Source organism: Galeopterus variegatus, unplaced genomic scaffold (genome assembly GCF_000696425.1).
Source record: "Galeopterus variegatus unplaced genomic scaffold, G_variegatus-3.0.2 Scaffold76, whole genome shotgun sequence".
Taxonomy (NCBI): domain Eukaryota; kingdom Metazoa; phylum Chordata; class Mammalia; order Dermoptera; family Cynocephalidae; genus Galeopterus; species Galeopterus variegatus.
Genome location: NW_007726187.1, coordinates 668,111 through 691,895, shown reverse-complemented (window position 1 = coordinate 691,895; position 23,785 = coordinate 668,111). Strand labels below are relative to the sequence as shown.

Sequence of the window (23,785 nt, the reverse complement as noted above, 5' to 3'; positions counted from 1 at the left end):
GCAGTGTCTGTGAGCTGACAGGCGCAGCTTCCCTGATCACTGAGACCTGAGAGGAGCTTCTCCCAAGAATCCTCCTTGTGTGCTGTGGCCAGTGGTGTCCTGATAGGGGACACAGAGCATGTTCTAATGTCATCTTTCAGTGTAAGGTTCTGGAATGTTAGACCAAGAAGGAGGGACTGTCTGTCAACTAGTCCAGCTTCCTTTTTCTGTGGCTGAAGGAACTGAAGCCCAGAGAGAGGAGCAGTCTGTGTAGGTCACATGGCAAGGTGACGGTAGAACCAGGATTTGGATCCAGGAGCCCCAGGCTGGAGACCCTCTGCCAGCCCCCCTGTGCTGAGGTGCTGCGAGGCAAGCAGCAGGGGCAGGTGCTTTGGGAAATCTGCGAGCTCCAGATTTATGGAGGGGGGACAGTGTCCTCTAGGACTAGGCACTTAGGCTGGGGTGTGGGCTGCTCAGAGGCTGCACACCTGGGCAGGTGTGTGGAGGTGGAGGGATCTGCTCAGGACACTGAGGGCTGCTGACCTGTCCAGTCTCTGCATAGAATGAATCTGCCCCAAATCTGAAATCCTGCAGCAAAGACCTTCTCCCCACTCCAGGTGGGTTCTTAGGGTCCCCTGGGACCCCATCGATGACTCCATGGGTGAACCTGTGACTCCCGACATCCCACTGATGGGTAAGAGTTTCTATTGGCCTTTCTTCCCTGGGGAAGAGGTGGGCAGCAAAATGTAGGCCCCAAGGTTTGGGACGTCTCTGTGCTTGCCTTGGATCCCCCCCAACCCCAACACACACACACACACAAGCAAGAAGAATAGCTCGAGTCCTCTCCAGTTTGCAAGGAGAGACCTCCACAGGCCTATCCACACACACCCAGCACTCATCAAAGCCGGGCCGGGGCCCCAGCCACTGCCTCCCCAGAGCTCCCAAACGTGTTCACAGGCAATCCACATTAAACACCTTGGAAGACCCTGGGACCAGGCAGGCTGTGCTCCGGCTCAATTTGCACATGCACCATGAGGGACCGTGAGGCATGGGCCTCGCCCTGTTGTGGGTCTTTTTTGAAAAGCCAGCCCTGCTGGGAGCCCTCGGCTTGGACTCCAGGTCCAGTGCTTTTTCCTCTGCACCAAGCTGGCCGGTGCTTGGACGGCCCTGTGTAGCTGCTAAACGGACATAAACCCGTTGGGGGAGGTGAGGGCTGAGGACTTGAGAGGCTCATGTTTATTGCTCTATGGAGTCCTGTCCTTGGAGGCTGATGGCTGAGGGCCTAGTTAATTAATGTCACTAAGCCTCAGTTTCTCATTCAGCGCAGGGATAAAAACATCCCCTTGGAGGACAGTGTAGATGTCTAGGTCCCATGTTGCAGGGACGAGCTTCACTGCAAACCCTCTGACAGGTGAAAGATGAATCCCCTGGCCAGGAACACGGGCTGCGTGGCTGAGGGCCACCCTGCCTGCTTGCCTCAGCCCCCACCCCAGCCCCCAGCACTGACTGTGCAGCCTCCTTCCTGCAGCTGCCGGACTGGCCTCGGCAGTGGCAGACTGCCAGGGCTTGGGGCCCGAAGAGATGACCTTCCGAGGTGGTGACCTCATCGAGATCCTCAGTGCCCTGGTGCCCAGCCTGTCCTGGTGTGTGGGCCGGCATGTGGCCTCGGGCCAGGTCGGGTTTGTGCGGACCAGTCTCATCAGCGCACAGGGCCCAGCATCCGAGTGAGTGGCTGAGGCCCCGCCCCTTTCCTGCACCTGCCCCCACCGCTCCCGCTGGTGACCCTGTCGCCATCCACCCAGCTTCCCAGGTGACAAACCTGGACATTTTCCTGCATGACTCTTTCTCCCTTCCTTTGTCCTCAGGCTGGGCCTGAGCCCAGGCTGCTGCCCCCTTGTCCCCGCACTGGACTTCAGCCTCCCATGTGGACCCCTTGTGTCCTTCCTCTGAAATACTGCTAGGAGAGCGTTCTCTGACATGCAAACTTGCCTGTGTGTGTTAGTTTCCTGTGGCCGCTGTAACAAAGCACTACAGGCTGGGGGGCTTACGAAGGCAGAAATGTACTGATACATAGTTCTGGAGGCCAGAAGTCTGAAATCACATTTCAGGCGGGGCTGCACTCCCTCCAGAGGCCCTGGGGTGGAGGGTTCCTTCCCACCTCTTCCAGCTTCTGGTGGCCCAGGCGCTCCTTGGCTTGTGGCCACAGAACCCCCATCTCTGCCTCTGTCTCCACGTGGTTTCTCCTCTGTGTGTCTGTGACTCTGTTTTCTCTTCTTATAAGGACATGTTATCAGCCTTAGGCCCCACCCTACTCCAGTCTGACCTCATCTTAATGAATTATATCTGCAAAGACCCTATATCCAAAAAAAAGTTACCTTCTGAGGTTCTGGGGTTTGAGGGACACAATTCAACCAATAATCATGTCACTGCCTTTCACAAATCTCTTCGGAGCTCCTGGGCCTGGCCTGCGAGGCCCCCACGGCCCAGGCCCTGCAGACCCCAGTTTCACAGGCTGCCATCTGTGGTGGCTCATCCCTAGGGATGCTATTCCTGGTCATGCTCCTCTGACTGTGGGGCCCCCACCCCAGCCAAGGAGCTCTGAAGGCAGGACACCTGGTCACCTCCATGTCCCCACTGCCTGGCCCTGGGCAATAGCAGGGGGTCTCTGGAGAGTGGTCAGCCAGCGTAGCTGTGCCCACCCTTTGATGGCGTTCTTTTTCCCTGGACTTGACCTTGTTAAGACCTCGGCCAAGGAGCCTGGAGAACGTGGGTGGGTGGAAAGGGCCCTTTACTGGGTTGCATAACTTTGGTCCGGCACCCCCTAAGACAAAGTGTCTGTGTCAGCACCTCCTGTGCCTGATCCTCAGATGCTGTCAGAAGCTGGCAAGGCCGGGCCGGCCCATGGCTCACTCGGTAGAGTGCGGTGCTGATAACACCAAGGCCCCGGGTTCGGATCCCACATAGGGATGGCCCGTGGCTCACTTGGAAGAGCGTGGTGCTGACAACACCAAGTCAAAGGTTAAGATCCCCTTACCGGTCATCTTTAAAAAAAAAAAGAAGCCGGCAAGGCCTGCACGTGCAGAGCAGCAGCCGCACCAGCGTCCCCAAAGCACGCACCCTCCTAGCTCTCCGTCCCAGCCTCATGACGCTCAGATGAGCGGGAATTGCACCGTCCACATCCCCTGGGCGGATCCCCAGGCTTTCCAGCACAGGGAGGCGTCGAGATGCCCGAAGCTTTTCTTTTTCCTGTTGAAATGTGTTTCCCACACTTATTTACCTCCAGAATCCTCTCCTCACTCTACCTGTTAGCTTTTCACCAAGCTGGTGTTACACGGATCACTCTTTGGGGACCCCTGTTCTAGCTAATTCCCACCATCTCCAAGGGAGACCGGTGGGGTCCATGTGACTTGAACGTGAGCTTACAAGGGCTCAGAGCTGGGAGAGCTGTGGGCAGGAGCTAGTCCGTGCCCGTCCTTCATCCAGGAGCTGTCGGGGCCGTGCTGCTGGTCCTGTGTACAGCTGGAGAGAGCCCCACGACTTCCCTCCTTCACTCAACAAGTGTTTATTAAATGTCTTTCCTACTCCAGACCCTGGATTTTCATCCTTTTGTCTAATGAACAACCTGGTCATTCTTTTTTTCTTTTAACTTCATTTTGACATAATTTAAAACTTACAAAAAAGTTGCAAGAAGACTATAAAATTACAATACACCCTGCACCCAGATTGCATAAATGATAACATGTTACAACTTTTGCTTTATCTTTTCTAGTGTGCTTGTATTTTTCTCTAATCCCTTTGAGAGTAAGTTCTCTTACCCCTAAATAATGCGGTACGTGGTTTGTAAAACAAGTTTTCAGTCTTTGTCTTTTATGACACTGACGTTTTTGAAGAATATAGGCCTGTTATTTTGTAGAATGTTCTGTCAGCTACTCTCAGATTTTCTTTAATTTCTCAGTAAGGTACATTTCCAGGGGTTATGTTATGCTGATCATTTAGTCCTATCATCAAACGCTCCTTCTGCCTCCCTCCCTCCGTCTGTTCCTTCCTGCTCTTTCTTTCCCTGGCCTCACAGGCACACAGGGTCCTGTGTACGTGTTGGGCACTGTGGGAAGCTCCTGCAGACTCTGCGCGAGGAGGATCAGTGTGACTCGCATTGTGCAGGGATAGGTTCTCCCTCCAGCGGTTGCAGCAGGCTTCACAGGGGAGGGGACATTTGAGGTGGGGCTTTGAAGGCTGCCCAGGAGCTCGCCTTCCCAGGACACTGTGACCCCCTGCTTCTGTTGCAGCCTTTCCTGCTCCTGGACCTCTGTCCCTGGCCAGACAAGACACCCCTGGAAGGCAGGAGCTACAGAGTAGTTGTGTGAGGACCATGTGTCAGATGAGGGAGTGGAAATGGGTCTTATTGCCAAGAGTTTACTTTAGCAATACATTATTGTAAATAAAGCACATTATTTTTTCCAGATTGGAAACTGTGATTTTTCTTAATGAGGAAGAAAGGTCATTCTTCAGAAACGAGGGGCACTTTTCTGAGGAGGATGCCCGGCAGCTACTGGAGAGAACATCAGGCATGGACGTGTGCACCGTGTACAGCCTGGGTAAGTGTGCTCGGTGCTGGGTGACAGGTGCTGCTTCTCCCCACCCCCGCCACAGGGACATCTCGGGACCTGCAGAGGATCACGTCCCACAGCTGACTATTCAGGAGAGTTTTCTTGGCCAGATTCCTGGAAGGACAGGGACTGGATCGGAGGTGGTGGAGATAAACTGCTTTGCAATTGGGTTGAGCCATGTGTATCCCACCCACCTGCTCACTCTACCTCATTGACACCAGGTCTACAGTGTTCACCATTTTAGTCCGTAGAACATCAGATTTATCTGGCTTCCTTCACTTTTCCCAGCAGCCCTCCTTCCCCTCCTGGACGCTCGGCTTCCTTCATCTGTCATGGACGAAGCAGAACGCAGCCCCTGGGCACGGAAGGTGACCAGGCCTGCCGTGACTGCCTCCAATGTGCAGGGCACAGCCAGGCGGGTGGCACAGAGTGGGGAGCTGAGGAAGGAGCAGGCACAGGGATGCGCCCTGAGGACAGGGGAAGGTCTTTTCCCTGCAGACCGGCCAAGAAGCCTGGACACCTCTGCAGGGCAGGGAAGCACGCAGGCCTGCGTCCGACAGCACCGGCTCTGGGGCTCCTGCGTAGCCCGGCCACCGGCCACTGTGCTTTTGCTCCGACGGCCCATGTGAGGGCGCCTTTCCTCCTCACGACAAGATGGGGAACCGGGCTCCTCAGCAGTGGTTCGGCCGCAGAGCTACCTTTTCCTGAAGACAACGCTGCTCCCCTCTTACCTCGACGCCCCTGTGTGCGCGAGGATTTCTCCGAGGGCTGCCGAGCAAGGCCCAGCTGGAGGAAGTATGTTGCTAGCCACAGAAGACATGCTTGCCTGCCAGCCCCGCAGGGCGCGGGCTTTGTGACTCTTTCCTACGTGCTGCTGGGTAGACATACATACACACACTGCACACACTCCTGCATACGTGCACACACACATACGTACATGCACATGCACACCTGAAGGTGTGTATGCATGCACACACACATGCATGCACAGCCACGCATGTGTGTACACACATGTGCAAACATTCGCATTTCTACATGCACTTTTTTGCCGCACAGTAACATTCATTGCAAAACCTTTTTTTCTCACCAATATTAGATTTAAACTTTTTAGATCCCACCAACCATTTTCTCTCCCTAAATGAACAAACTTAAACTTGACCTTAGCATGCCAAGGCTCAAACCCGCCTGGATGCTGTCTTCTGTCTTTTTCAGGAAGTCCCTTTTTGGGGACGCTTTAATAGGCAGGGTGCTGTGGGATTGGGACGTTGTTCTCTGTGCCTGCTGCTGCGTGCCATCCCAGGGGCCACGCGTGTGTTAGAAGAGTTCACAGCACTTTAGGCATCTTTTCCAGCTCTTTTCTCATTTGATTCCTATGGCAACCCAGCGAGCATTTTAGGGAGGTGGAAACCAAGGCTCAGAGAAGTGCCTGCCCGCAGGACAAGGAGGGAAGAGGCCCTGCCAGAGTGGGATTCAGTCTGTCCTGCCGGACTCAGAGCTGCTGCCCGCTCCACTGCCCTGCTCTCTGGTGGAGCCAGTGGAAGCCAAGGGGCGCCGCTCGTAAGAGAGCACATCCCTTGTCCCCATGAGGGTAGGATGGGGTGGGGCAGACAATCGTGCTCTGCCTGGAGACGCTGGAAGATGTGGACTGTCTGCCCCCTCAACCGGCGGGACTCCCTGAGCCTTACTTCTCCCTCAGGGGTGTTGGAGCCCCAGTGCTCTTGTCCTGGTGCCACCATCCCCGCCAGATACGGCCAGGACCCAGAGGGCACCGGCTGGAGGTGGTGATTGCTTCTCTCCTCTCTTTTCAGACAGATTAGAAGAAGCTGAATTTGAGCAGCCAGATGGACAAGGTGGGTTCTGCCTGTGTAGCTCGGGCTTCCTCTGCTCAGAGGCTGGGTCGGGGGTAACCCCTGGCAGAGGCAGCAGAGATGGGTGCAGCGGTGCTGGGTGCAAAGTCACTCCTCCATGGGAGTAGGTAGGGGCGTGGGCTACTTTAGGGAGACCCTCTCATGGGAGGGAGCCTGGGCATGTGAGCGCCCCAGGGCCCCTTTGAAATTCCCTGGGTTTGGGAGCACAGCCTGAAGGGACGTGTTTACCTTGTGGGACACGGGGGATTTCTCAGCTAATCTAGTATAGTCAAGCCGGGCATTTGCCACGAGATCATATTTAATTTCTTTCTTATTCCAAGGCTTTACAGACTAATCAAGAGACAGTTTGCTTTGAAAATATTTTTTACATGAGAACTCAAAATAGAAGACTTTAAATTCTGATCCTTTCCTTCCCAATAATTTCCCCTTTAAGCCCATGTTTTTCCTATAGGAAATGTAGCCTGTTCGCTCTTCAGCTGGGACATGGCTCGGACACCGTGTCCATCCAAAGCCAACAGTCCCTCTGCAGGCCTCTGTGGGCAGCGTGCCCTTTTTTGACCCTTTGGTGACCGTAGCCCTCAGATTCTCAAACCACCAAAGGCGAAGGTGGAGACCTGGGGTCTGGGAACCTTTCCCATCTTTCCTGTTGGAAACGGTCCATTTCCCTGCCATGGGGCTGAAAAGATAACTCAACGTCCCTTTCCTCTGTTGGGCTTATCAATTTTGTGTGGCAGTTTTTGAACTCATGCTGATCAATAGCTCTGATAGGCTGTTGATGATTTTATGGATTCCTGCACCCAATCAGAGAGCCCAATATAGGGGCAAAATCACACATTTTGCATCACAGCATTGAATGTGTTTGATTGGGTGGCATTGATTCTTTCTAAAGGGAAAAGGAATCTCTGAGTGATCATTGGGCTATGACACCTAAAGTCTCCTAAAATTATGCTTTCAAATGGGCAAAGAATGAGAAAAAGAGGGTTACCTGGTGAGACAGTCAGCCGAAAGGATCCGTATTCTCCCTGTAATCACAGTATTGAGTTCCCACGGTGCCCAGGCCCTGTGCTTGGCATTCACACAGCTCACATGCTCAGGGTGGGGAGCTGTTGTCTGCAAGGGTCTGCACCAGGAACATGCAGGCTTGGGAAGGGCGGGCCCTGCCCACGTGGGCCCAGGACTCACCTCCAGGTTCTAATCCATCTGGGTGTGTTTGTGACTTGCAGAAAAGCCTCCACCTTGCCTGAACCTGGAGCCACATGAGACCCTGCAGAAGGTGAAGAATGTTCTGGAACAATGTAAGATGTGCCAGAACCGCCCTGAGGAGCCAGCATCCTGGGGTCTCCACGCGGTGTCCAGTGGGGTGAGCTCGCCGGACGCTGAGGAGCCCTCCTTCCGCCTGGAGACAGCGGACGACTGGGCCGACCCAGAGGCCGTGGGCTCGCTGCTGCTGTTCCTGAACGCCCCTGAGTACCAGGCCTGCTTCCATGGCCTGTATGACGTCTCCCTGCCGTGGCTCAGCAGCGTGTTCTGCAGCTTCGCCGACGAGGAGGAGCTGGCCGGGCGCCTGGCACAGGCCAGGGGAGTGGCCAAAAAAGCCGGCCTCCCCATGGCCCTCGCCAGACTCTGCTTCCTCCTGGGGCGGCTGTGCTCCAGGAGGCTCAAGCTGTCCCAGGCCCGGGTGTACTTTGAGGAAGCCCTGGGGGCACTGGAGGGCAGCTTCGGGGACCTCCTTCTGGTGGTGGCTGTGTATGCCAACCTGGCCACCATCTACCTGAAACAGAAGAACAGGGAGAAGTGCGTGCAGGTGGTGCCCAAAGCCGCAGCCCTGCTGCTGGGGACACCCGGCCACGTGTGCAGCACCGAGGCAGAGTCGGAGCTGCTCAGGTACGCTCTGCGGCGGGCCATCGGCGGCCGGAGCCCACGGGCCGAGGCGCGGGCCTGCTTCCTGCTGGCCAGGCACCATGCCCACCTCAAGCAGCCGGAGGAGGCCCTGCCCTTCCTGGAGAGGCTGCTGCTCTTGCACAGGGACTCGGGGGCCCCGGATGCCTCATGGCCCATGGACTGCTGCCTGCTCCTGGCGGACATCTACAGCCGGAAGTGCCTGCCCCGCCTGGCACTGAGCTGTGCCCGGGTAGCCTCACTGCGGACCCAGGGCTCAATGGCCAGCATGCTGAGGAGTGTGGACCTGGTCCTCCAGAACGTGCTGCAGCTGCATGGCCTGAGTGGTGTGGCCCACGGCCTCCCCTCCCAGATCGCCCCCTACCTCAGGCAGGCTCTGGCTGCCCCCGCTTCAGGAGTGCCACACGGGCCCCTCTACGCCAGTCTGGCCCAGCTGCACAGTCACCACGGGCAGCACCGGCCAGCCATTGCCTTCATGATGCAGGCGGCAGAAGCCGATGCTGTGACTGGCGTCCACTCTGTTGTGGACCACCTGGTGGCCCTTGCCTGGCTGCATGTGCTCCATGGGCAGAGCCCGGTGGCCCTGGACATCCTGGAGGCCATCGTGGATGCGGCTGTGGCCAGCATGGCCCAGGAGGGCGTGATCGCCAACATGGAGGCCGTGGCCCTGAAGAGAGTGGGCAGGACCCGGCAGGCAGCTGAGCGCTACTATTGTGCCCTGCGCGTGGCCCGGGGCCTGGGCCAGCCACACAACCAGGCGGTGGTCCTGGCCAACTTTGGGGCCCTGTGCCTGCAGGCAGGTGCCAGCAGGCTGGCCCAGCACTACTTCCTGGAGGCGGTCAAGCTCTTCTTGCAGCTGCCCAGCAGGGAGTGCGGCCAGGACTTCAGCCGGGTGCTGCTGCAGCTGGGCCACCTGTACACCTGCCAGGCACTTGCCCAGCAGGGCAAGTGCTACTACGAGTGGGCCTTTCTCGTTGCCGTGGAGACGGACCACTTGGAAAGTAAGTGCCACCGGCTGGGACATGCTAGCTCCCTGGAAAGAGAGCATGTCTTTTTACCCCTCTGCTCAGAGCACACCTGGGGTTTGCAACTCAGAAGCTGGTTGTGGTTTTCCTTTCTACCATCAAGAACGCTGAGTCGTGGAAACCAGCAGATGTTTGCAAGCACCTGTGAGGCAGGCTGTTCCCACGCTGTGCCAGACATAACCCAGGACCAGCCCATTCTGGTTTGCCCCAGAAGCCCCAGTGTGTCCTGGGAATCCTGAAGTCCTGGGCAAACGGTGGTGGGTCACCCCAGACATAACTCTGGAGGTTCAGGGCCCTACTGGGTTATGAAGAGCCTCACACACTCTGTGCACCAAGCCTGGAACACTGGGTGTGTTAGCTCGTGTTATCTCCATGGCTTTTTAGTAGCCCAGCATAGCTGACATGTCCCCACTTCACAGAGGACACTGAGTGGGAGTTTACCCAGTGCTACAGTGCAGTTTAAGGTCATGCAAAAGCAGCTTGCTGTGCAGGGAGCATGCCAGTCTCCACCCACAAACAGGGCACATGAGGTCCTCACTGGGGGCTAGGGCCAGAGCACGGGAAACAGACAGACAGGTCAGAAAAACCACCAAAGCAGGTGATTAGCGTGATGGTGGGCCAGGTCCTGGTTCTAATTTGTGGGTTAGGAAAGTCTCTTTATTCTGGAACAGAAGGTTGAGGAGGTTTTAACCTATAAAGGGTTCAGCGGTGAGTGAGCAGAGCCCGTGCAGGGAGGTACAGAGTTTGGAGGGGGTGGGTTGCATGGTGGATGGTGAAAACCTTCGTTGGGGAGCCAGGCAGGGCCTGGGGGCCTCGGGCTGTGGCTTGGCCTTTTTCCTGAGAGTGCTGGTGAGCCCCTGAGTGCTGTAGAACACTCACTGTGACTGGGTGTGGTGAATGGGTGGTTGGCAGGCAGGGGTGCCAGCATTCTGGGTGACAGGGAGCAGATGAAGTGGTTGAGGGGAAGGGGATGAGAGTCCCGGGAGATGCCAGGATGTGGAATATTGTTTGTCCCCTATGCCCATCCCCCCAGGATGGCCTTCATCACGGCATAGTGGGAAGCCTCCTGTCACCCCACCCGGAGCCCCAAGGGCTGTGGCCAAACCTGCCTGGATCCTAGCACAGGCCCGGCACACATTCACAGTCCTTGATGGGACCGAGCTTTTGAAAATGACCATGGGAAGGGGCCCTGGACATACACGTCTGCCTGAGGAAGGGAAGGGTGGAGGGTCAGAATCCAGAACTTCTTTCCCAGCAGCAGGGGCCTTAACAGAGGGACAGCCTCAGGAGGAAAGGGGACCCTCGGGGTCTTCAGGAGGAACCAAGGGCCCCAGAGCCCCTGTGACCTCAAGTAGGTCCTGGCAGCTCTGGCCAGTGGCACCTGCTCCTATGAACAGCCCCAAGCGAGCAGGGGTCCTGGGGATCATGTGCTAACAGTGGAGGAGACTGAGGGCTGGGCTGACACTGCAGACTCTGGGTCCTATTTTCTGTCACTTTTGGCAGTCTGTCTTTCTAGGAATTTGGTCATTTTATCTAGTTATCTAATGTGCTGGTATACAATTGATCCTGCTGTTCTCTTATAACCCTTTTATTTCTGTAAGGTCAGTTGTAATGCTTCCTCTTTCGTTTCTGGTTTTAGTAATTTGCACCTTGTGTCTTTTTTCCTTGGTCAGTCTGGAGAAAGATCTGTCAATTGTGTTAATCTTCAAAGAACCAACTTTTGGCACCACGGGTTTTCTGTATTGTTTTTCTCTTCTCTGTATTACTATTTCATTGTTTCTGTCTAATCTTTATTATTTTCTTCCTTTTGCTTCTTTGGGTTTGGTTAACGCTTGTTTTTCTAGTTTGTTAAAGTAGAAGTTTAGGGTTTTAATTTGAATTTTTTAAATGTAGGCATGCATGGCTATGAATTTCCCTCTAGGTGATGCTTTAGCTGCATCTTATAAGCTTCAACATGTTGTGCTTTTGTTTTTGTTCATCTCAAACTACTTTCTCATTCCCTGTGACCTGCTCTTTGGCCCACTGGTCATTCAGGTGCAGTTGAATTTTCACATATTTGAGAATTTCCCAAATTTTCTTCTGTTATTGATTTCTAGTTTCATTCCAATGCAGCTGAAGAACATATTTCATATGATTTCAGTCCTTTTACATTCATGTGGACTGATGTGCTCTACCTGGGGGAATGTTCCGTGGGCATAGAGAAGCCTCTGTGTTCTGCTGTTGCTGGGTGGAGAGGTGTACGGATGTCTATTAGGTCTAGCTGGTTTATGGTGGTGCTAAGTCTTCTATTTCCTTGTTGATCTCTCGATTCTTTTTGACTTTCAAAAGCTCTCCACTGTTTCCAGCCTCCTGGCTTTAGGAAAGGCCAGTAAACCTATGGATTTGGAGGCTGCCTTGTGGAAGGAGCATAGGCTTTGGAATGCCAGAGCTGGATTTGAATCCTATTCCCACCACACACCATGTGCTGAAGACCTGACACTTGGCTTTGGACTCCTGGTGTGTCCATCTGCAGCAGGGATACCTGTGCCCCTTGCCTCATCAGCTTGTGTGAAGGCAGCCCCTGTCTTGGCCAGGAGGAGCTGTGTGAAGCAGAATTGGGTAGCCCAGGGTGATGAGAGAACCTGGCCAGGACCCCCAGCTCTGAGGGTTAGAAAAGTGTCTGGCTCTGGCTCTTGCACACCTACAGCATGCCAGGCACTGGGCTCTTCACAGCGTGCTCATGGCTGTGAGTGGGCCACTTAGGTGGGCTTAGTTTCCCCATCTGTGATGACCTAGCTCCTGGAGGCGTGGAAGAGGAAGGCATGCAGCAGGAGCCTTTGAACACTGCAATCACCTACTGCGATGCCACGAGGGTGATGTCTCCCTTGTCTCCCCCACCCAGGTCAGCTGCGAGCTGTCCAGCAGCTGTGCCATTTCTACAGCACCGTTGTGCCCAATGAGGCCCAGTGCGTCATCTACCATGAGTTCCAGCTCTCGCTGGCCCGAAGGGTGGCTGACAAAGTGCTAGAAGGACAGCTCCTCGAGACCATCAGCCAACTCTACCTGTCGCTGGGCACCGAGCGGTGAGGACTGGCTCTGCAGTGGGGTGGGGGCAGGGGACAGCAAGGGAGCTGGGCCCAGTTCCCAGGGAAGCCCCTCTCCTTGGGGACCATTGGTTCCCTGGTGTCAGACAAGCTCTGAGCTTGAGGGCCTCAGGGTCAGCCTGACCATTGCCCATGGCCCACGAGCCTCCCCTGTGGCTATCTCCACTTGCACACCTGCCTGACAGGCATCTCATCCCTAGCAGAGGTGGTGTGTGCATTTCAGGGCCATTCTTCTTGCCATGGTGGCTTTTGTTAGCTGACCTCTTGTCTGCCTCAAGTCTTTAGCCACTGGCCCAACTCTGGTGCCTGCTCTGGCCCAACTCTGGCCCAGCCACTGGCCCAACTCTGGGCCAGAGCAGTCAGCCCTCACCCGTCCCCTTGGATGAGATGACAGAGGTTATGTGTGCATGGAGTCTTCTCACCTAGAAGACAGAGCTGGCTGTCCCACCTGCTTCTTCAGGGTAAGGTTTCAGGGTGCCATGTCCCACAGCTGGCTCACACTAAGCATCCTGACTATGCAGAATTTGGGGCCTGGTGAAAGTGCTGCAGTAACACTCACTAGTGTGGGGACTCACTGAGTGAGCAGGAGCCAGATTTCCACGAGGACTCAGGGGATGGGCTCCAGTCTGGGACTCAGTTTCACGGCAAGAGCAATGGGCCTATGTGCTAAAGAGGTGCTTTTCAAACTGTGGTCCCTGGACCAGTGGAGCGGTGTCCGCATCACCTGGGAGCTTATTGGAAGGGGCATGTTCTCGACCTCCCCACTGGCCTGTGGAGTCAGAGACTCTGGGAGCTGGGCCCAGTGGTCTGCGGGCGACCCGTCCTCTGGATGACTCTGAAGCCCATGCACATTTGAGAACCACTGGCCTAGATAATCTCTGACTTCTGCCTGATGCTAGTGGTTCCTGGTGCGTCTGGAGACATGGGCTGTGTTTGGGGAGGTGGGGGGACACATTCCTGCTAGCCACGTGGCTGGCACAACACCTGCTCCCCTCTGAAGAATGCCTTCGTCTTTTCCATGTGGTGCCATGTGCTCATCCTGGCTCTCCCAGCAGCCTGGGAAGGTCAGGATGCCACACACATCAGAGGGTCCATTCCCTACCCACATCCCAGGTCTATCTGCCACCAGACACGCAGCAGGATATGCCTGGCAGGTCCCACGCGCCTGCCTGCTGGCCTGGGAATGCTTGTTCTGATGACTGCGTCTGATTCCAGGGCCTATAAATCCGCTCTGGACTACACCAAGCGGAGCCTGGGGATATTCATCGACCTCCAGAAGAAGGAGAAGGAGGCGCATGCCTGGCTGCAGGCGGGGAAGATTTACTACATCCTGCGACAGAATGAGCTGGTGGACCTGTACATCCAGGTGCGGATGCGGGGCAGGCAGGCACCATGCGAGTGCCTGCGGGAGGGCAGTGTGGGTGCCTGCTCATCCATCCATCCATGCATCCCAGAGCCACTGTTGAGCACCTACTGTGTGCCGGAGGCCCGTACTCCCTTCCCCCGGGTTCCCTCAGTCCTCCCCAGGGCTCAGCATCTTCAACAACAATGTGAGCCCCCTGGGGGCAGAGGTGTGAGCCCCTCGCAGTGCCCAGCACCATGCTGGTACACAACAGATGCTCAATAAATGTGCACATGAGGTGTCCACGCAGCCGACACACAGAAGAGCTACTTCAGCGACACACGGCCTGTCTCCTTACAGAGATGGCTTCATTGCAGAAGCTCTGTCTGCAAATGTTTTCCAAACACAATGTGACTTGGAACAGATTGGGAGGCCAGTGTGAGCCTTTCGGGGCCTTTGCTCTCGAGCGCCCGCTGTGTGCTCCCCTGAGCCAAGGGCTCAGGATCCAGGGGCAGGTGCTCATGGTTCAGAGGGAGCCAGGCGTGTCAGTAAACCCTGATTCGGGACCCTGGGCCGTGGTAGGGATATGGGATGCAGACAGGAGCTGGGAGAGTGGGCTCCCGTTGACCTTGCAGTCAAGGAGGCTAGTCCGAGTTGCAGGGTGAGTGGGGCTAGGGCTCACCTGGAGGAGCAGGGGTGTTCCTGCTAGCAGGACCTGCAGGTGCAAAGGCCCAAGGATGTGCTGGAATGTGGCACCTTCTGGGAATTGCAAGCAGTCGGGCTCAGCAGGATGGTGGGTAGGGGCTAGACTGCTCAGTCATTCACTCAATTGGTCTTTGTTGAGCACCTACTATGTGCCGAGCACTGTGGGAGGCACTGATACAGAAGATGGCCTCAGTCCCTGTCCTTATAGTTCTGAACTATGTGGTGGGAGAGACATGTGGGCAAGGCTAGGTCAGGTGCTGCTGTGGCTCAGAGTAGTAGGGTCGAGGGGCAGGGTGTGGCTGGAGCCTCAGGTGATGCCAGGCAGGGTGCCGTGGTCCGGGCATGGTGGGTGGGACTGGAGGCCAGGGCTGACTCTGCCCTGAGTTCCTCACCAAACAGACGCACTGGGCTCCAGGTCATGGCCGCACAGATGCCTCGTGGCACACCAGGGCTTACGGTTATCATCCTCATGCCAGCAGGTGCCAACAGCCCCAAATGCCCAGGGACTGAACCATGCCAGTTGCTCCTGTGGAGCGAGAGGAGGAAGGGGCTGGCATGGGGTCTCACCTGCCTGAGCGTGGCCCCCACTCAGCTGTGGATCTAAAAACTCCCACATGCCCACAGGTGGCGCAGAATGCAGCCCTGTACACAGGAGACCCCAACCTGGGTCTGGAGCTGTTCGAGGCGGCCGGAGACATTTTCTTCAATGGGACCTGGGAGCGGGAGAAAGCCGTGTCCTTCTACCGGGTGAGTGGGCTCCGGGAGTCAGTGCTGGTTGGCAGCCAGAGTGGGGGAGGGGCAGGCACAGGTGAGGCGGGGTAGAGGCCTCTCACCTGGAGGCAGGACCACCCACGCACATGCTCACTTTCCTGGTGTTTTCACCTGGAGCAATCTTGACCTCACGCCTGGCCTGGGTGGGATGTTTGTGGCCCAGGTGAAGCCTTGGTCTCACCCTTTCACCTGAGGATCTGAAGCCACCCTGGGTGGGAAGTCCCGTCCCCCTATTACAGATGACGAAACAGCCTCAGAGAGACACAGGGATGTGTCAAAGGACACACAGCATGACAGTGGGAGACCCGGGCTCAGGTCTGCGTGCGCCTCCTGGGGAGGATGGCTTCTTCCATCCTCTATCCCCACAGCTCATGGGTGCGGCTGTGCCCCAGGCACAGATAAACGAGCAGAGGGGTGTTTTCTAGAGCAGAGTGTTGGGCTCAGGCCCCTGTTGCCTGGGATGGAGCAGCTGGTCTGAGGTTGCACGGTGGGATGGTTGGGGGGTGGGATGCTTCCAGCATGTGCAGGGACTCAGCGGTGGGCACTGAGGGAGGACTGACCCCACCCCGCCTGTGAGCAGGACCGGGCACTGCCCCTGGCAGTGACCACGGGGAACCAGGAGGTGGAGTTGCGGCTCTGCAACAAGCTGGTGGCGCTGCTGGCTGCGCTAGAGACACCCCAGGAGGGTCTGGAGTTCGCCCATGCAGCCCTGGCGCTCAGCATCACCCTGGGTAAGCCCCGCGTCCTGCCCCTCCAGGGCCTCTGCCTCCGGGTCTGGAGGGGAGGACAGAAATGGCAGCTGGGGCCCCTCGGGCCTCCCATCTGGGCAGGCTGGGGTCGGTGGCAGGTCTGACCAGCTCATTCCCTGTCCGGTCCTGCCCAGTCCCCGCACTGGGGCGAGGGCCAGGGCTCTCACCAGGTGCAAAGCTCCCTGTTTGGCTGGGCTCCGCCTAACGCTGGTACACTGCACGTGTTGGCCAGTGTGCCCTACATTCTGGGCACTCCAGGCTTCTCACTCGTCCCTGAAGGTGCCAGGCTGGGCCACCTGTGCCTGCACATGGTGGTCCCTTCCCCTTGTGCCTGTCCCTGTTCTCACCAGCCACCACTGTTCTCTGGTGAAATCTCAGACCCCTTTCCAGAAGCCCATCCCTAATGCCAGGCATCCCTCTGTCCTGGCACCTAACTGTGCAGTCCGGGGCTGTCAGTCTTCTTCTAGAGAGAGGGAGTCCTGAGTGGGCTAGGCAGCGCCTTGTGCCTCAGGGCCTGTGGCACAGCAGGTGTGCAGCAGCCTTTGAATGTCCCTAGTGCAGGTCTCCACAACCTGGAAGACCACCGGCTGGCTTGTGCATTTGCAAGGAGGGCCTGGCCTCAGATGTGCACTGACTCCCCGAGGTTGTGTGCTGGGGGCTCTGCTGATGACACACGCAGGAAGTGCACAGACTGCATGCCTCTTGGGGTCTCCTGGTTAAAAACAGTAGCCAATGGCACCCTGTCCAGGCCGCTATGCATAGGTGGCATGGAGCTGGGGCCACCAAATCCGAAAGTTAGGTGCCTTTGCCAAATCCCTGGGGCAGACGGGAAGCAGGCATTCTTAGCCCCACTTACAAATGGGAAGGTGAGTCTCAGAGATGGAAAGTGACCGGCTGGAGCTATGAGGTCACAGCTGCAAGTGTGCTCGGAGACAGGGAACAGTGCTGCCGGGGGTCTGCATGCTTGTCCTGATTGGCCTGTGCCCTGCCTGCCCCAGGGGGCTGGGTCCTCACGCCCACCCCCTCCGCCTCCATCCCCAGGGGACCGGCTGAATGAGCGAGTGGCCTGCCACCGGCTGGCCACACTGCACCACCAGCTGGGCCACGGTGAGCTGGCCGAGCACTTCTACCTCAAGGCTCTGTCGCTCTGCAACTCGCCGCTGGAGTTCGACGAGGAGACCCTATACTACGTGAAGGTGTACCTGGTGCTTGGTGACATCATCTTCTATGACCTGAAGGTGGGCGGAGGGGCGAGGACAGGGCTCAGCGTGTGCAGGGCGTGGGGAACCCCGCCCTCGGAGTGGGACCTGCACCCAGAGCCTGGGTTCAAACCGTCCCCCGGCAGTGGCCCAGTGGTCTCCCTGCAGCTGTGAGGTGCTGGTGAGGTCAGCAGCCCATCCAGACTCCCAGGCTGGCCCGGCCCTGCTCTCAAGAGCTCAGGGTGGGCTGGGGGAGGCTGGCGTGGAAACACACAATGGCAGCTATTGGGTAAAGGACAGACAAGAAGGGGGATTATAGTCAGGGGGGCCTCCCAGAGGAGGTGACACCAGGGACAAGTCTTGACAGTCAAGTAAGACGTAACCAAAAAAAGGGGGTGAGAGGGAGGAAGGAGGACATTCGGGGAGCAGGGGTCACCATTATCCTCAGAGACCCAACCCAAATGCCGACACCTCTTCCAGGAAGCCTGCCCAGGGCTGCACTGAGCAATCCCTTCCTCTTATCCTGAGGCACGTTTACTCTTCTTCACATCACCCGGGCTGGGGGACGGGCGTATATTACCCTCCAGCTTCACAGTCAGGGAGGCTCGGGGAGGGGGCACAGTGAGGACAGTGCCCAGGAGCATGAGCTGGGACCTCTTTTCCATCTGTCTCCCAGCCCTGTGGTAGCTGCTGAGCTGAGCACCTGCGGATGAGGACCTGGAGTTGTCTCCTCCATGAGTCCCCCGCTCAGGTGGGATCCCCCACCCCCAGCCCTGGGATGCAGCATGCATCTGCTCAGCGCTGGTGCCCCACGCTGGCTGAGGGGCAAGGGCACCAGTCCAGGGGCTGTGCTGAGGAGCTGGGCGGCCCTGGAAGACCCCACCCAGTATCCCACACCCCTGCCTGGGGCTGCCTGGGAGGCCCGGCCATGCACTGGTGACACCTGGTGGTCAGAAGCCATCCCTGTGGCCTTATGCCAGTCCTGGCCAGGTAATGCCCACAGGGCTCCCCTGCCCTCCTGGGACCCCACCTGAGACTCCACGTGGGGGCCCCTGAGAAGGGGGCCTTTGTCTCACAGAGTCACACCCACCCCCTGCTCCACCCACCTGGGAGGAAGGATACGGCCAGGTTGTCACCTCCAAGAGGTCAAGGTACCAGGGCCGGGCATGTTGGGATCAAGGAGCAAAGAACTCCCTCCTCTTCCTTCCCAGGGCACATCCCGCCCTCATCGCCCGTGGCCTCAGGCCTGTCTACCATGAGTCCTTGGCATTACCTGTCACCCCTGCGTGAGGGAGGGGGGGAGGAGGGGGAGGGGCGAAGCGGGCCTGGGGTGCTGCCCTGGAGGCGGGGTCCCCTTTAGTCTGCACATGGTGTGTCACAGCCTAGAGAGGGAGGCTTGCAATGGGACGGATTTGGGTGACTCCAGGCTCAGTCTGGCACCCGCTACACACACATGCACACCCCCACGCAACTGCTCTCACATGAGCGCAGTTTGGCTGTCTCCTTCTTGTTAAATTGGATGCCCCCTCCTCCTCCTCCCGGAAGCCCTCCCATCCCACCGCAGGCTCATCAGGTGCCACCTGGAGCTCCCACAGGCCCTGGCGCTTCCCTCTGTCACAGCCTTGGCCACCCTGTGTGGTCACTCCCAGGTCTCTAGGACTGGGAGTGGGGACATGGCAGAATTAGCCATGAGCCCGGCACAGAGTCCAGTGCTCGGGAGGAGCTGGGGTGTTTGCTGAACCGCTACACGATCCTGCGTTTATTTTCTTCTTGGGTCCTTGCTCGGTGTGTGTGTGGGGGGGGGGGATAAGGAAAGAGGGCTGGTGAATCTTGGACCTTGTGGCCCTGGGGAGCTGTTGTGAGACGTTAAGGACAGAGACGGGCCAGGTATGGGTCTTAGCGAGGTCCCTTGGGTAACCTCAGTGTGGAGGAGAGGATTGGGAGAGTCTAGGGTGGGAGATAAGGGGCCGGGGCAGGGGGCTGCATCCTGACCTGGGGACATCGGGTTTGAAGCAAAGATGTTTTTGAAATGGGAGTGAATGTCGGAGGAGTCACACCCGTCAGGGTTGTGGGGCAGATTTCCAGAGATGACACCCGTGAGGTCTTTGTGCTGGGCCTGGCCCGTGGAAGGGCCTGTAAATGGTGGCTTCAGTGTGGACACAGGCTGGATGGAAGGCCGGGTCACTCCCAGGCTCACCCGACAGCACCTGCCCCTCCGTGGCTGGGAGCCCACTGAGCCCGTGAGGGGTGGAGGTCCCACATGGAGCTGTCAGAGCAGTTGGGTCAGACCCGACCTCAGCCCTAAGGGAAAAGCAGCAGATGTCCTCAGAGAGGGTGGACATGGGACAGGGGGCTCGGGGGCGAGTGGGGGACATCCGCAGTCAGGAAGCCTGAAGGAGGGGCCACTGAAGTGGGCTATGAGTGGAGGTTTAAGGTTTGAGGCCCTAGAGCCAGGGCGGGAATAACAGGCGGCCACCAGCGGGGTCCAGAGCAACCCCTCTCCTGCCAGCAAGTGCAGGAAAGACCCAGGCTGGCAGAATGCCGGTCCAGGCCACCCGGACCTCTGAGCCCAGAATCTGCTCTGAGCCATCCCCGGGGCAGCTTGTGCAGCTCCTCCTTGGGGATGCTTTGAGGAATCACGTCCAGTCATGACAGTGCAGACACTTTGGCCCCATCGGGGACACAGCTGAGATCCAGCGTCCTGCGGACTCAGCCCGTGGTATCTGAGCACCGTGCAACGGGGCGTCCTCGGCAGAGCTGTGGGGCGGAGCACACTGGGTGGAGACAATGAAATGACCCCGGGGACAGGAGCAGTCTTTGGGGAGACAGGCTCTGGGTCCCCTCCTGCTCCCATACATTGACTTAGATGCTGAATTTCCCCTCTCAGGACCCATTTGACGCGGCGGGGTACTACCAGCTGGCTCTGGCAGCGGCCGTGGACCTGGGCAACAAGAAGGCCCAGCTGAAGATCTACACGCGCCTGGCCACCATCTACCACAACTTCCTCCTGGACCGCGAGAAGTCCCTCTTCTTCTACCAGAAGGCGAGGACCTTTGCCACCGAGCTCAACGTCCGCAGGATCAACCTGGCGCCCCAGCGGTTCTGCGGGCGAGCCCCCTGGCTGGCCCCCGGCTACCCGCCCTGAGGGCACCCTCCCTGAGGACGGTTCCCCATGGGAGCGGGCTTGTGGAAGGGGGTCCCCTGACTCTCCCAGTGTCTCCGGGTGGCTTATTTTCTGGGAAATGGAGGCACAAACGCAGGGGTCATGTAGCAATAAATGTTTCTTGGCAATAACTTACTGACATCTCCGGGGCATCCTTCCCTGGCCTGCTTCCCTGGGAGCTGGCCTGTTGCTACTCCTGACCTTGGGTGAGAAAGACTGAGAGTCCAACAGGCCCAGCCCAGGTCCCCCTTGCCAGCTACTCATGGTGTGGCCGTGGGCAAGTCACTTCACCCTGAGCCTGTTCACTTTCCTTGCCTATCAAAGGGGAGACGGTGGCGGCATTCCCTGGGCGGGTCCTGAAGTGGCATTGTCTTGTCTCACCATGTGTCTGGCACTGCCCTTTGCCTAAAACCCTCAAACCAGATGCAAGGAGGTTGGGACTATTACTGCCCCCATGGAAGCACAGAGAGGTTAGGTGCCTTGTCCAGCACCACACAGCAGGTGGGGCTGAGCCCTGGAGCTGAGTGCAATAACCACTGCACCACCCTGCCAGCCTGCTGCAAGGGGTGTGTCACCCACTAGGACCCAAGGGCAGCTCCTGGGCCGCTCCACCCCTGTCTGTCAGGAGAGTGACAGGCCACAGGGAGGGTGACCCAAGTGCCCCTCCACTGAGTGTCCTTTGGTCCCAGACGTGGACAGAGCCTGGCCAGTCCCATCTCCAGCCCCTGGTTAGCCCTGCAGGAAGCACAGCAGAGTCTGCTGCCAAGTGTCTTTAAAAGGCCACATCCGGGCCCCCTTCCCAGCCCTCTCCACCTACTCTCTTCCCTACCTGCAAGCAGCCCTCATCCCCGTCCCCAGGAATCCCAGGCATTCCCGGTTGTAATCTTTGACCCCCAGGGAAACCTGTTTTAAATGGCCCCTTTACCAGTTTACAGGCAGGGAAACCGAGGCTCAGGGAGCTGTGGGTATCCCAGCTGATCCTCACATACACTGCATTATTCTAGGCCCTTCTTTCAAAGATTGTTTTAAGTGAGGTGAAATCCACATTATGCACAATTAACCATCTTAAAGTGAGCAGCTCAGTGGGCATTTAGTAGGTTCCCAGTGTCATGCAGCCACCGCCTCTGCCTAGTTCCAAAGCACTTCATCACTCCGGAAGAAACCTCCCGTACCCACTGAAGAGTTGCCCCCCATTCCCTCCTCCCCCAAGCACCTGGTTTAACAGGAGGGGAACCGAGGCCAGGGAAGGGACTTGCCGGCGGGCAGTGCCCGGGGCAGGAGCTGGGCACTGTGGGCTGCTGCAGGCCTGGGCTGCTTCTCCGCCCAGCAGAGGCTGCAGAGCAGGAAGGGCCTGGGGGAGCAGGATGGAGCCCCCGTCCTTCCTCCCAGAGGCCGCCTGTGGGGACCGCCCCATGCCTCTCCCGCCAGGGGCAGCAGAGAGCTTTCCAGAACCTGCCGCGCCCACAGGGCAGGAAGCAGTTTGTCAGAACTGCTGACAAACCTACTCCTGACCCCAAACTGCTGTCTCTGTGGGTTGGGTTTGGGGAGCGGGGGCGTGGGGCTGGAGGCGGCACAGATGAGAGCATGAAGAGCGGTGACCACACTGGCTGCTGCAGGCAGCGCCTGTCACAGCGCCTCCGAGACACAAATCTCTGACCTCAGCGCCCTCTGGGCCCGCCCGCCACCCGCCCTTGCCTGCGGACACTCCACGTGGGGTGGGACCGGCAGACCCGTCATCCTCAGCCCGCCACCTGCCTCAGAGTACAGGGTGGGGGGCCTGGGGAACCTGTGCCTTCCCTGTCCCCACACAAGTCCTGCCCTGCCCGTCTGTGTCCTGCCCGCCTGGGCCCCACTGAGGGTACTGGCCCCAGGTCCCCCGTTCCTCTTGGGCAGCAGAGCCTGGAGGACCAGAGGGGAGGTTCGGTCGTCAAGGCCCTGGGTTCAGACCCAGGGCGGAGAGTCTGGGGCAGAGAGAGTTTATTTCTCTGAGCCCCATTTGGTCACCGCTAAAATGAGGCCAACGTGGTGGGGACTGCAGTGAGGCTTCGAGAGGCAGAGAGCTGAGCACGGGGCCATCCCCAGGGCTAAGCGCCTGCTTCCTATTAATGCTACTTATTTCCACAGGCAGAGCTCCAACAACCGCAGCTACAGAGCCCCGAACCGCAGGTGGGGAACTCTGGTCAACTCGCTTAACCCCTGGGGCCCTCTGTCTCTTTGTGACCAAAGACAACGGTACCTCAGGGTTCCGAGAGGGTGAGTGCTGGCCACGGGGTGGGTGCGCAGAGCCGGGCAGCTGCCCCCGTGTGCAGCCCAGGCGAGGAGCGGGTGGGTGGAGGCCGGGCCCCGGGAGCAGCCCCCTGCGGCGTCTTCCAGCAGCGTGGGTGTGTGATGGAGCGGCGACCCACGGGCGTCCAGGCACTGCGCAGCGAGTGGGCTCACAGCCCAGAAGCCCACTGCACTGGTTGTAGAAGGGGGCACCCGTGTCTCCCCCTGGGTCCATTCAGTCGCCCTCCCACACACACTTGCTGTGCACCTACTACGCGCAAGTTCCGTTAGCTGCTGCAGGCCAGGAGCAGGCTGAGCCGTGGGGAAACATGGGGTGTCTTCCGAATGACCCTCCCAGAGGGGCTCCTGGGGCTGGGGATGAAATCACACTCTTTGCTGGGGGTCCTTGGAGACTGAACAGAAGAAAAGCAACTTGCCCAGGGTCACACGGCCCCACTCCTGACGGTGAGGCCACGGAGCTCTGCCCCAGCATGGCTACCTCCTATTTCCCTGGAGCCCATGTCTCTCTCAGTACCAGCTTCATCCAAGGGGAAAATGCCGACCCAAGCCCAGGTTAACCCTTCGCTTTGGATGAGGAAGCCAAGGCTCGGAGAGGGCTAGTGAGCATCCCAAGGGTGCACAGCAGGGCTGCCGTCATCCTCCTTGTCACGGAGCCGCAGCAGCCCCACTGCCTCTGGATATGGGCAGGAGCTGCGGGAAGGTGTGGCTCGGTGTGACCCAAACTCTCTCCAGGACAGCGCTCTCTGGAGACACGTGAGGTCACCTTAGGGAGAAGTGAGCTCCCTGTCAGCAGAGGGGCTCCAGCAGGAAGTCTCCCACGTGAATGGAAAGGAGTCCAGGTGACCCTGCCGGGGGCATCGAGGTGCCCTTGGACTCTAGTCTGCACCATCCGGATCCTGGAAATAACCTGGCAGTGGTCAGCTCATGCTTCCTCGGCATCCAGAGCCTGGCCTGGGGGAGGGGGTGTCAGTCGCAGGCTGAAGGTGGGGGCCGGCGTGAGTTCAGGGGCAGGAAGCGGGTTTGACCGTAGGCTCTGCCTCTCCGTGAGCCGGCAGTGGGCGCCCCTCCATGTGTTTTGCCGTCTGCGAGCCTCAGCTCTCATCTGTAGA

At 58.1% G+C, this 23,785-nt stretch overlaps 1 protein-coding gene across 1 annotated transcript in view; it reads left to right on the top strand.

Annotated features, from left to right (window-relative positions):
* The window catches only part of SH3TC1 (SH3 domain and tetratricopeptide repeats 1), a 34,864-nt gene extending 14,339 nt beyond the window's left edge, over window positions 1-20,525 (top strand). Inside the window, exons 11-21 of the mRNA XM_008578771.1 lie at window positions 597-673; window positions 1,508-1,703; window positions 4,441-4,574; window positions 6,395-6,436; window positions 7,678-9,354; window positions 12,260-12,440; window positions 13,677-13,827; window positions 15,133-15,255; window positions 15,860-16,010; window positions 17,070-17,266; window positions 20,115-20,525. Coding sequence (XP_008576993.1) covers window positions 597-673; window positions 1,508-1,703; window positions 4,441-4,574; window positions 6,395-6,436; window positions 7,678-9,354; window positions 12,260-12,440; window positions 13,677-13,827; window positions 15,133-15,255; window positions 15,860-16,010; window positions 17,070-17,266; window positions 20,115-20,372 — 3,187 coding nt within the window. The 3' untranslated portion in view covers window positions 20,373-20,525. The remainder of the gene's footprint in view (window positions 1-596; window positions 674-1,507; window positions 1,704-4,440; window positions 4,575-6,394; window positions 6,437-7,677; window positions 9,355-12,259; window positions 12,441-13,676; window positions 13,828-15,132; window positions 15,256-15,859; window positions 16,011-17,069; window positions 17,267-20,114) is intronic.
* Window positions 20,526-23,785: the final 3,260 nt, after the last annotated feature.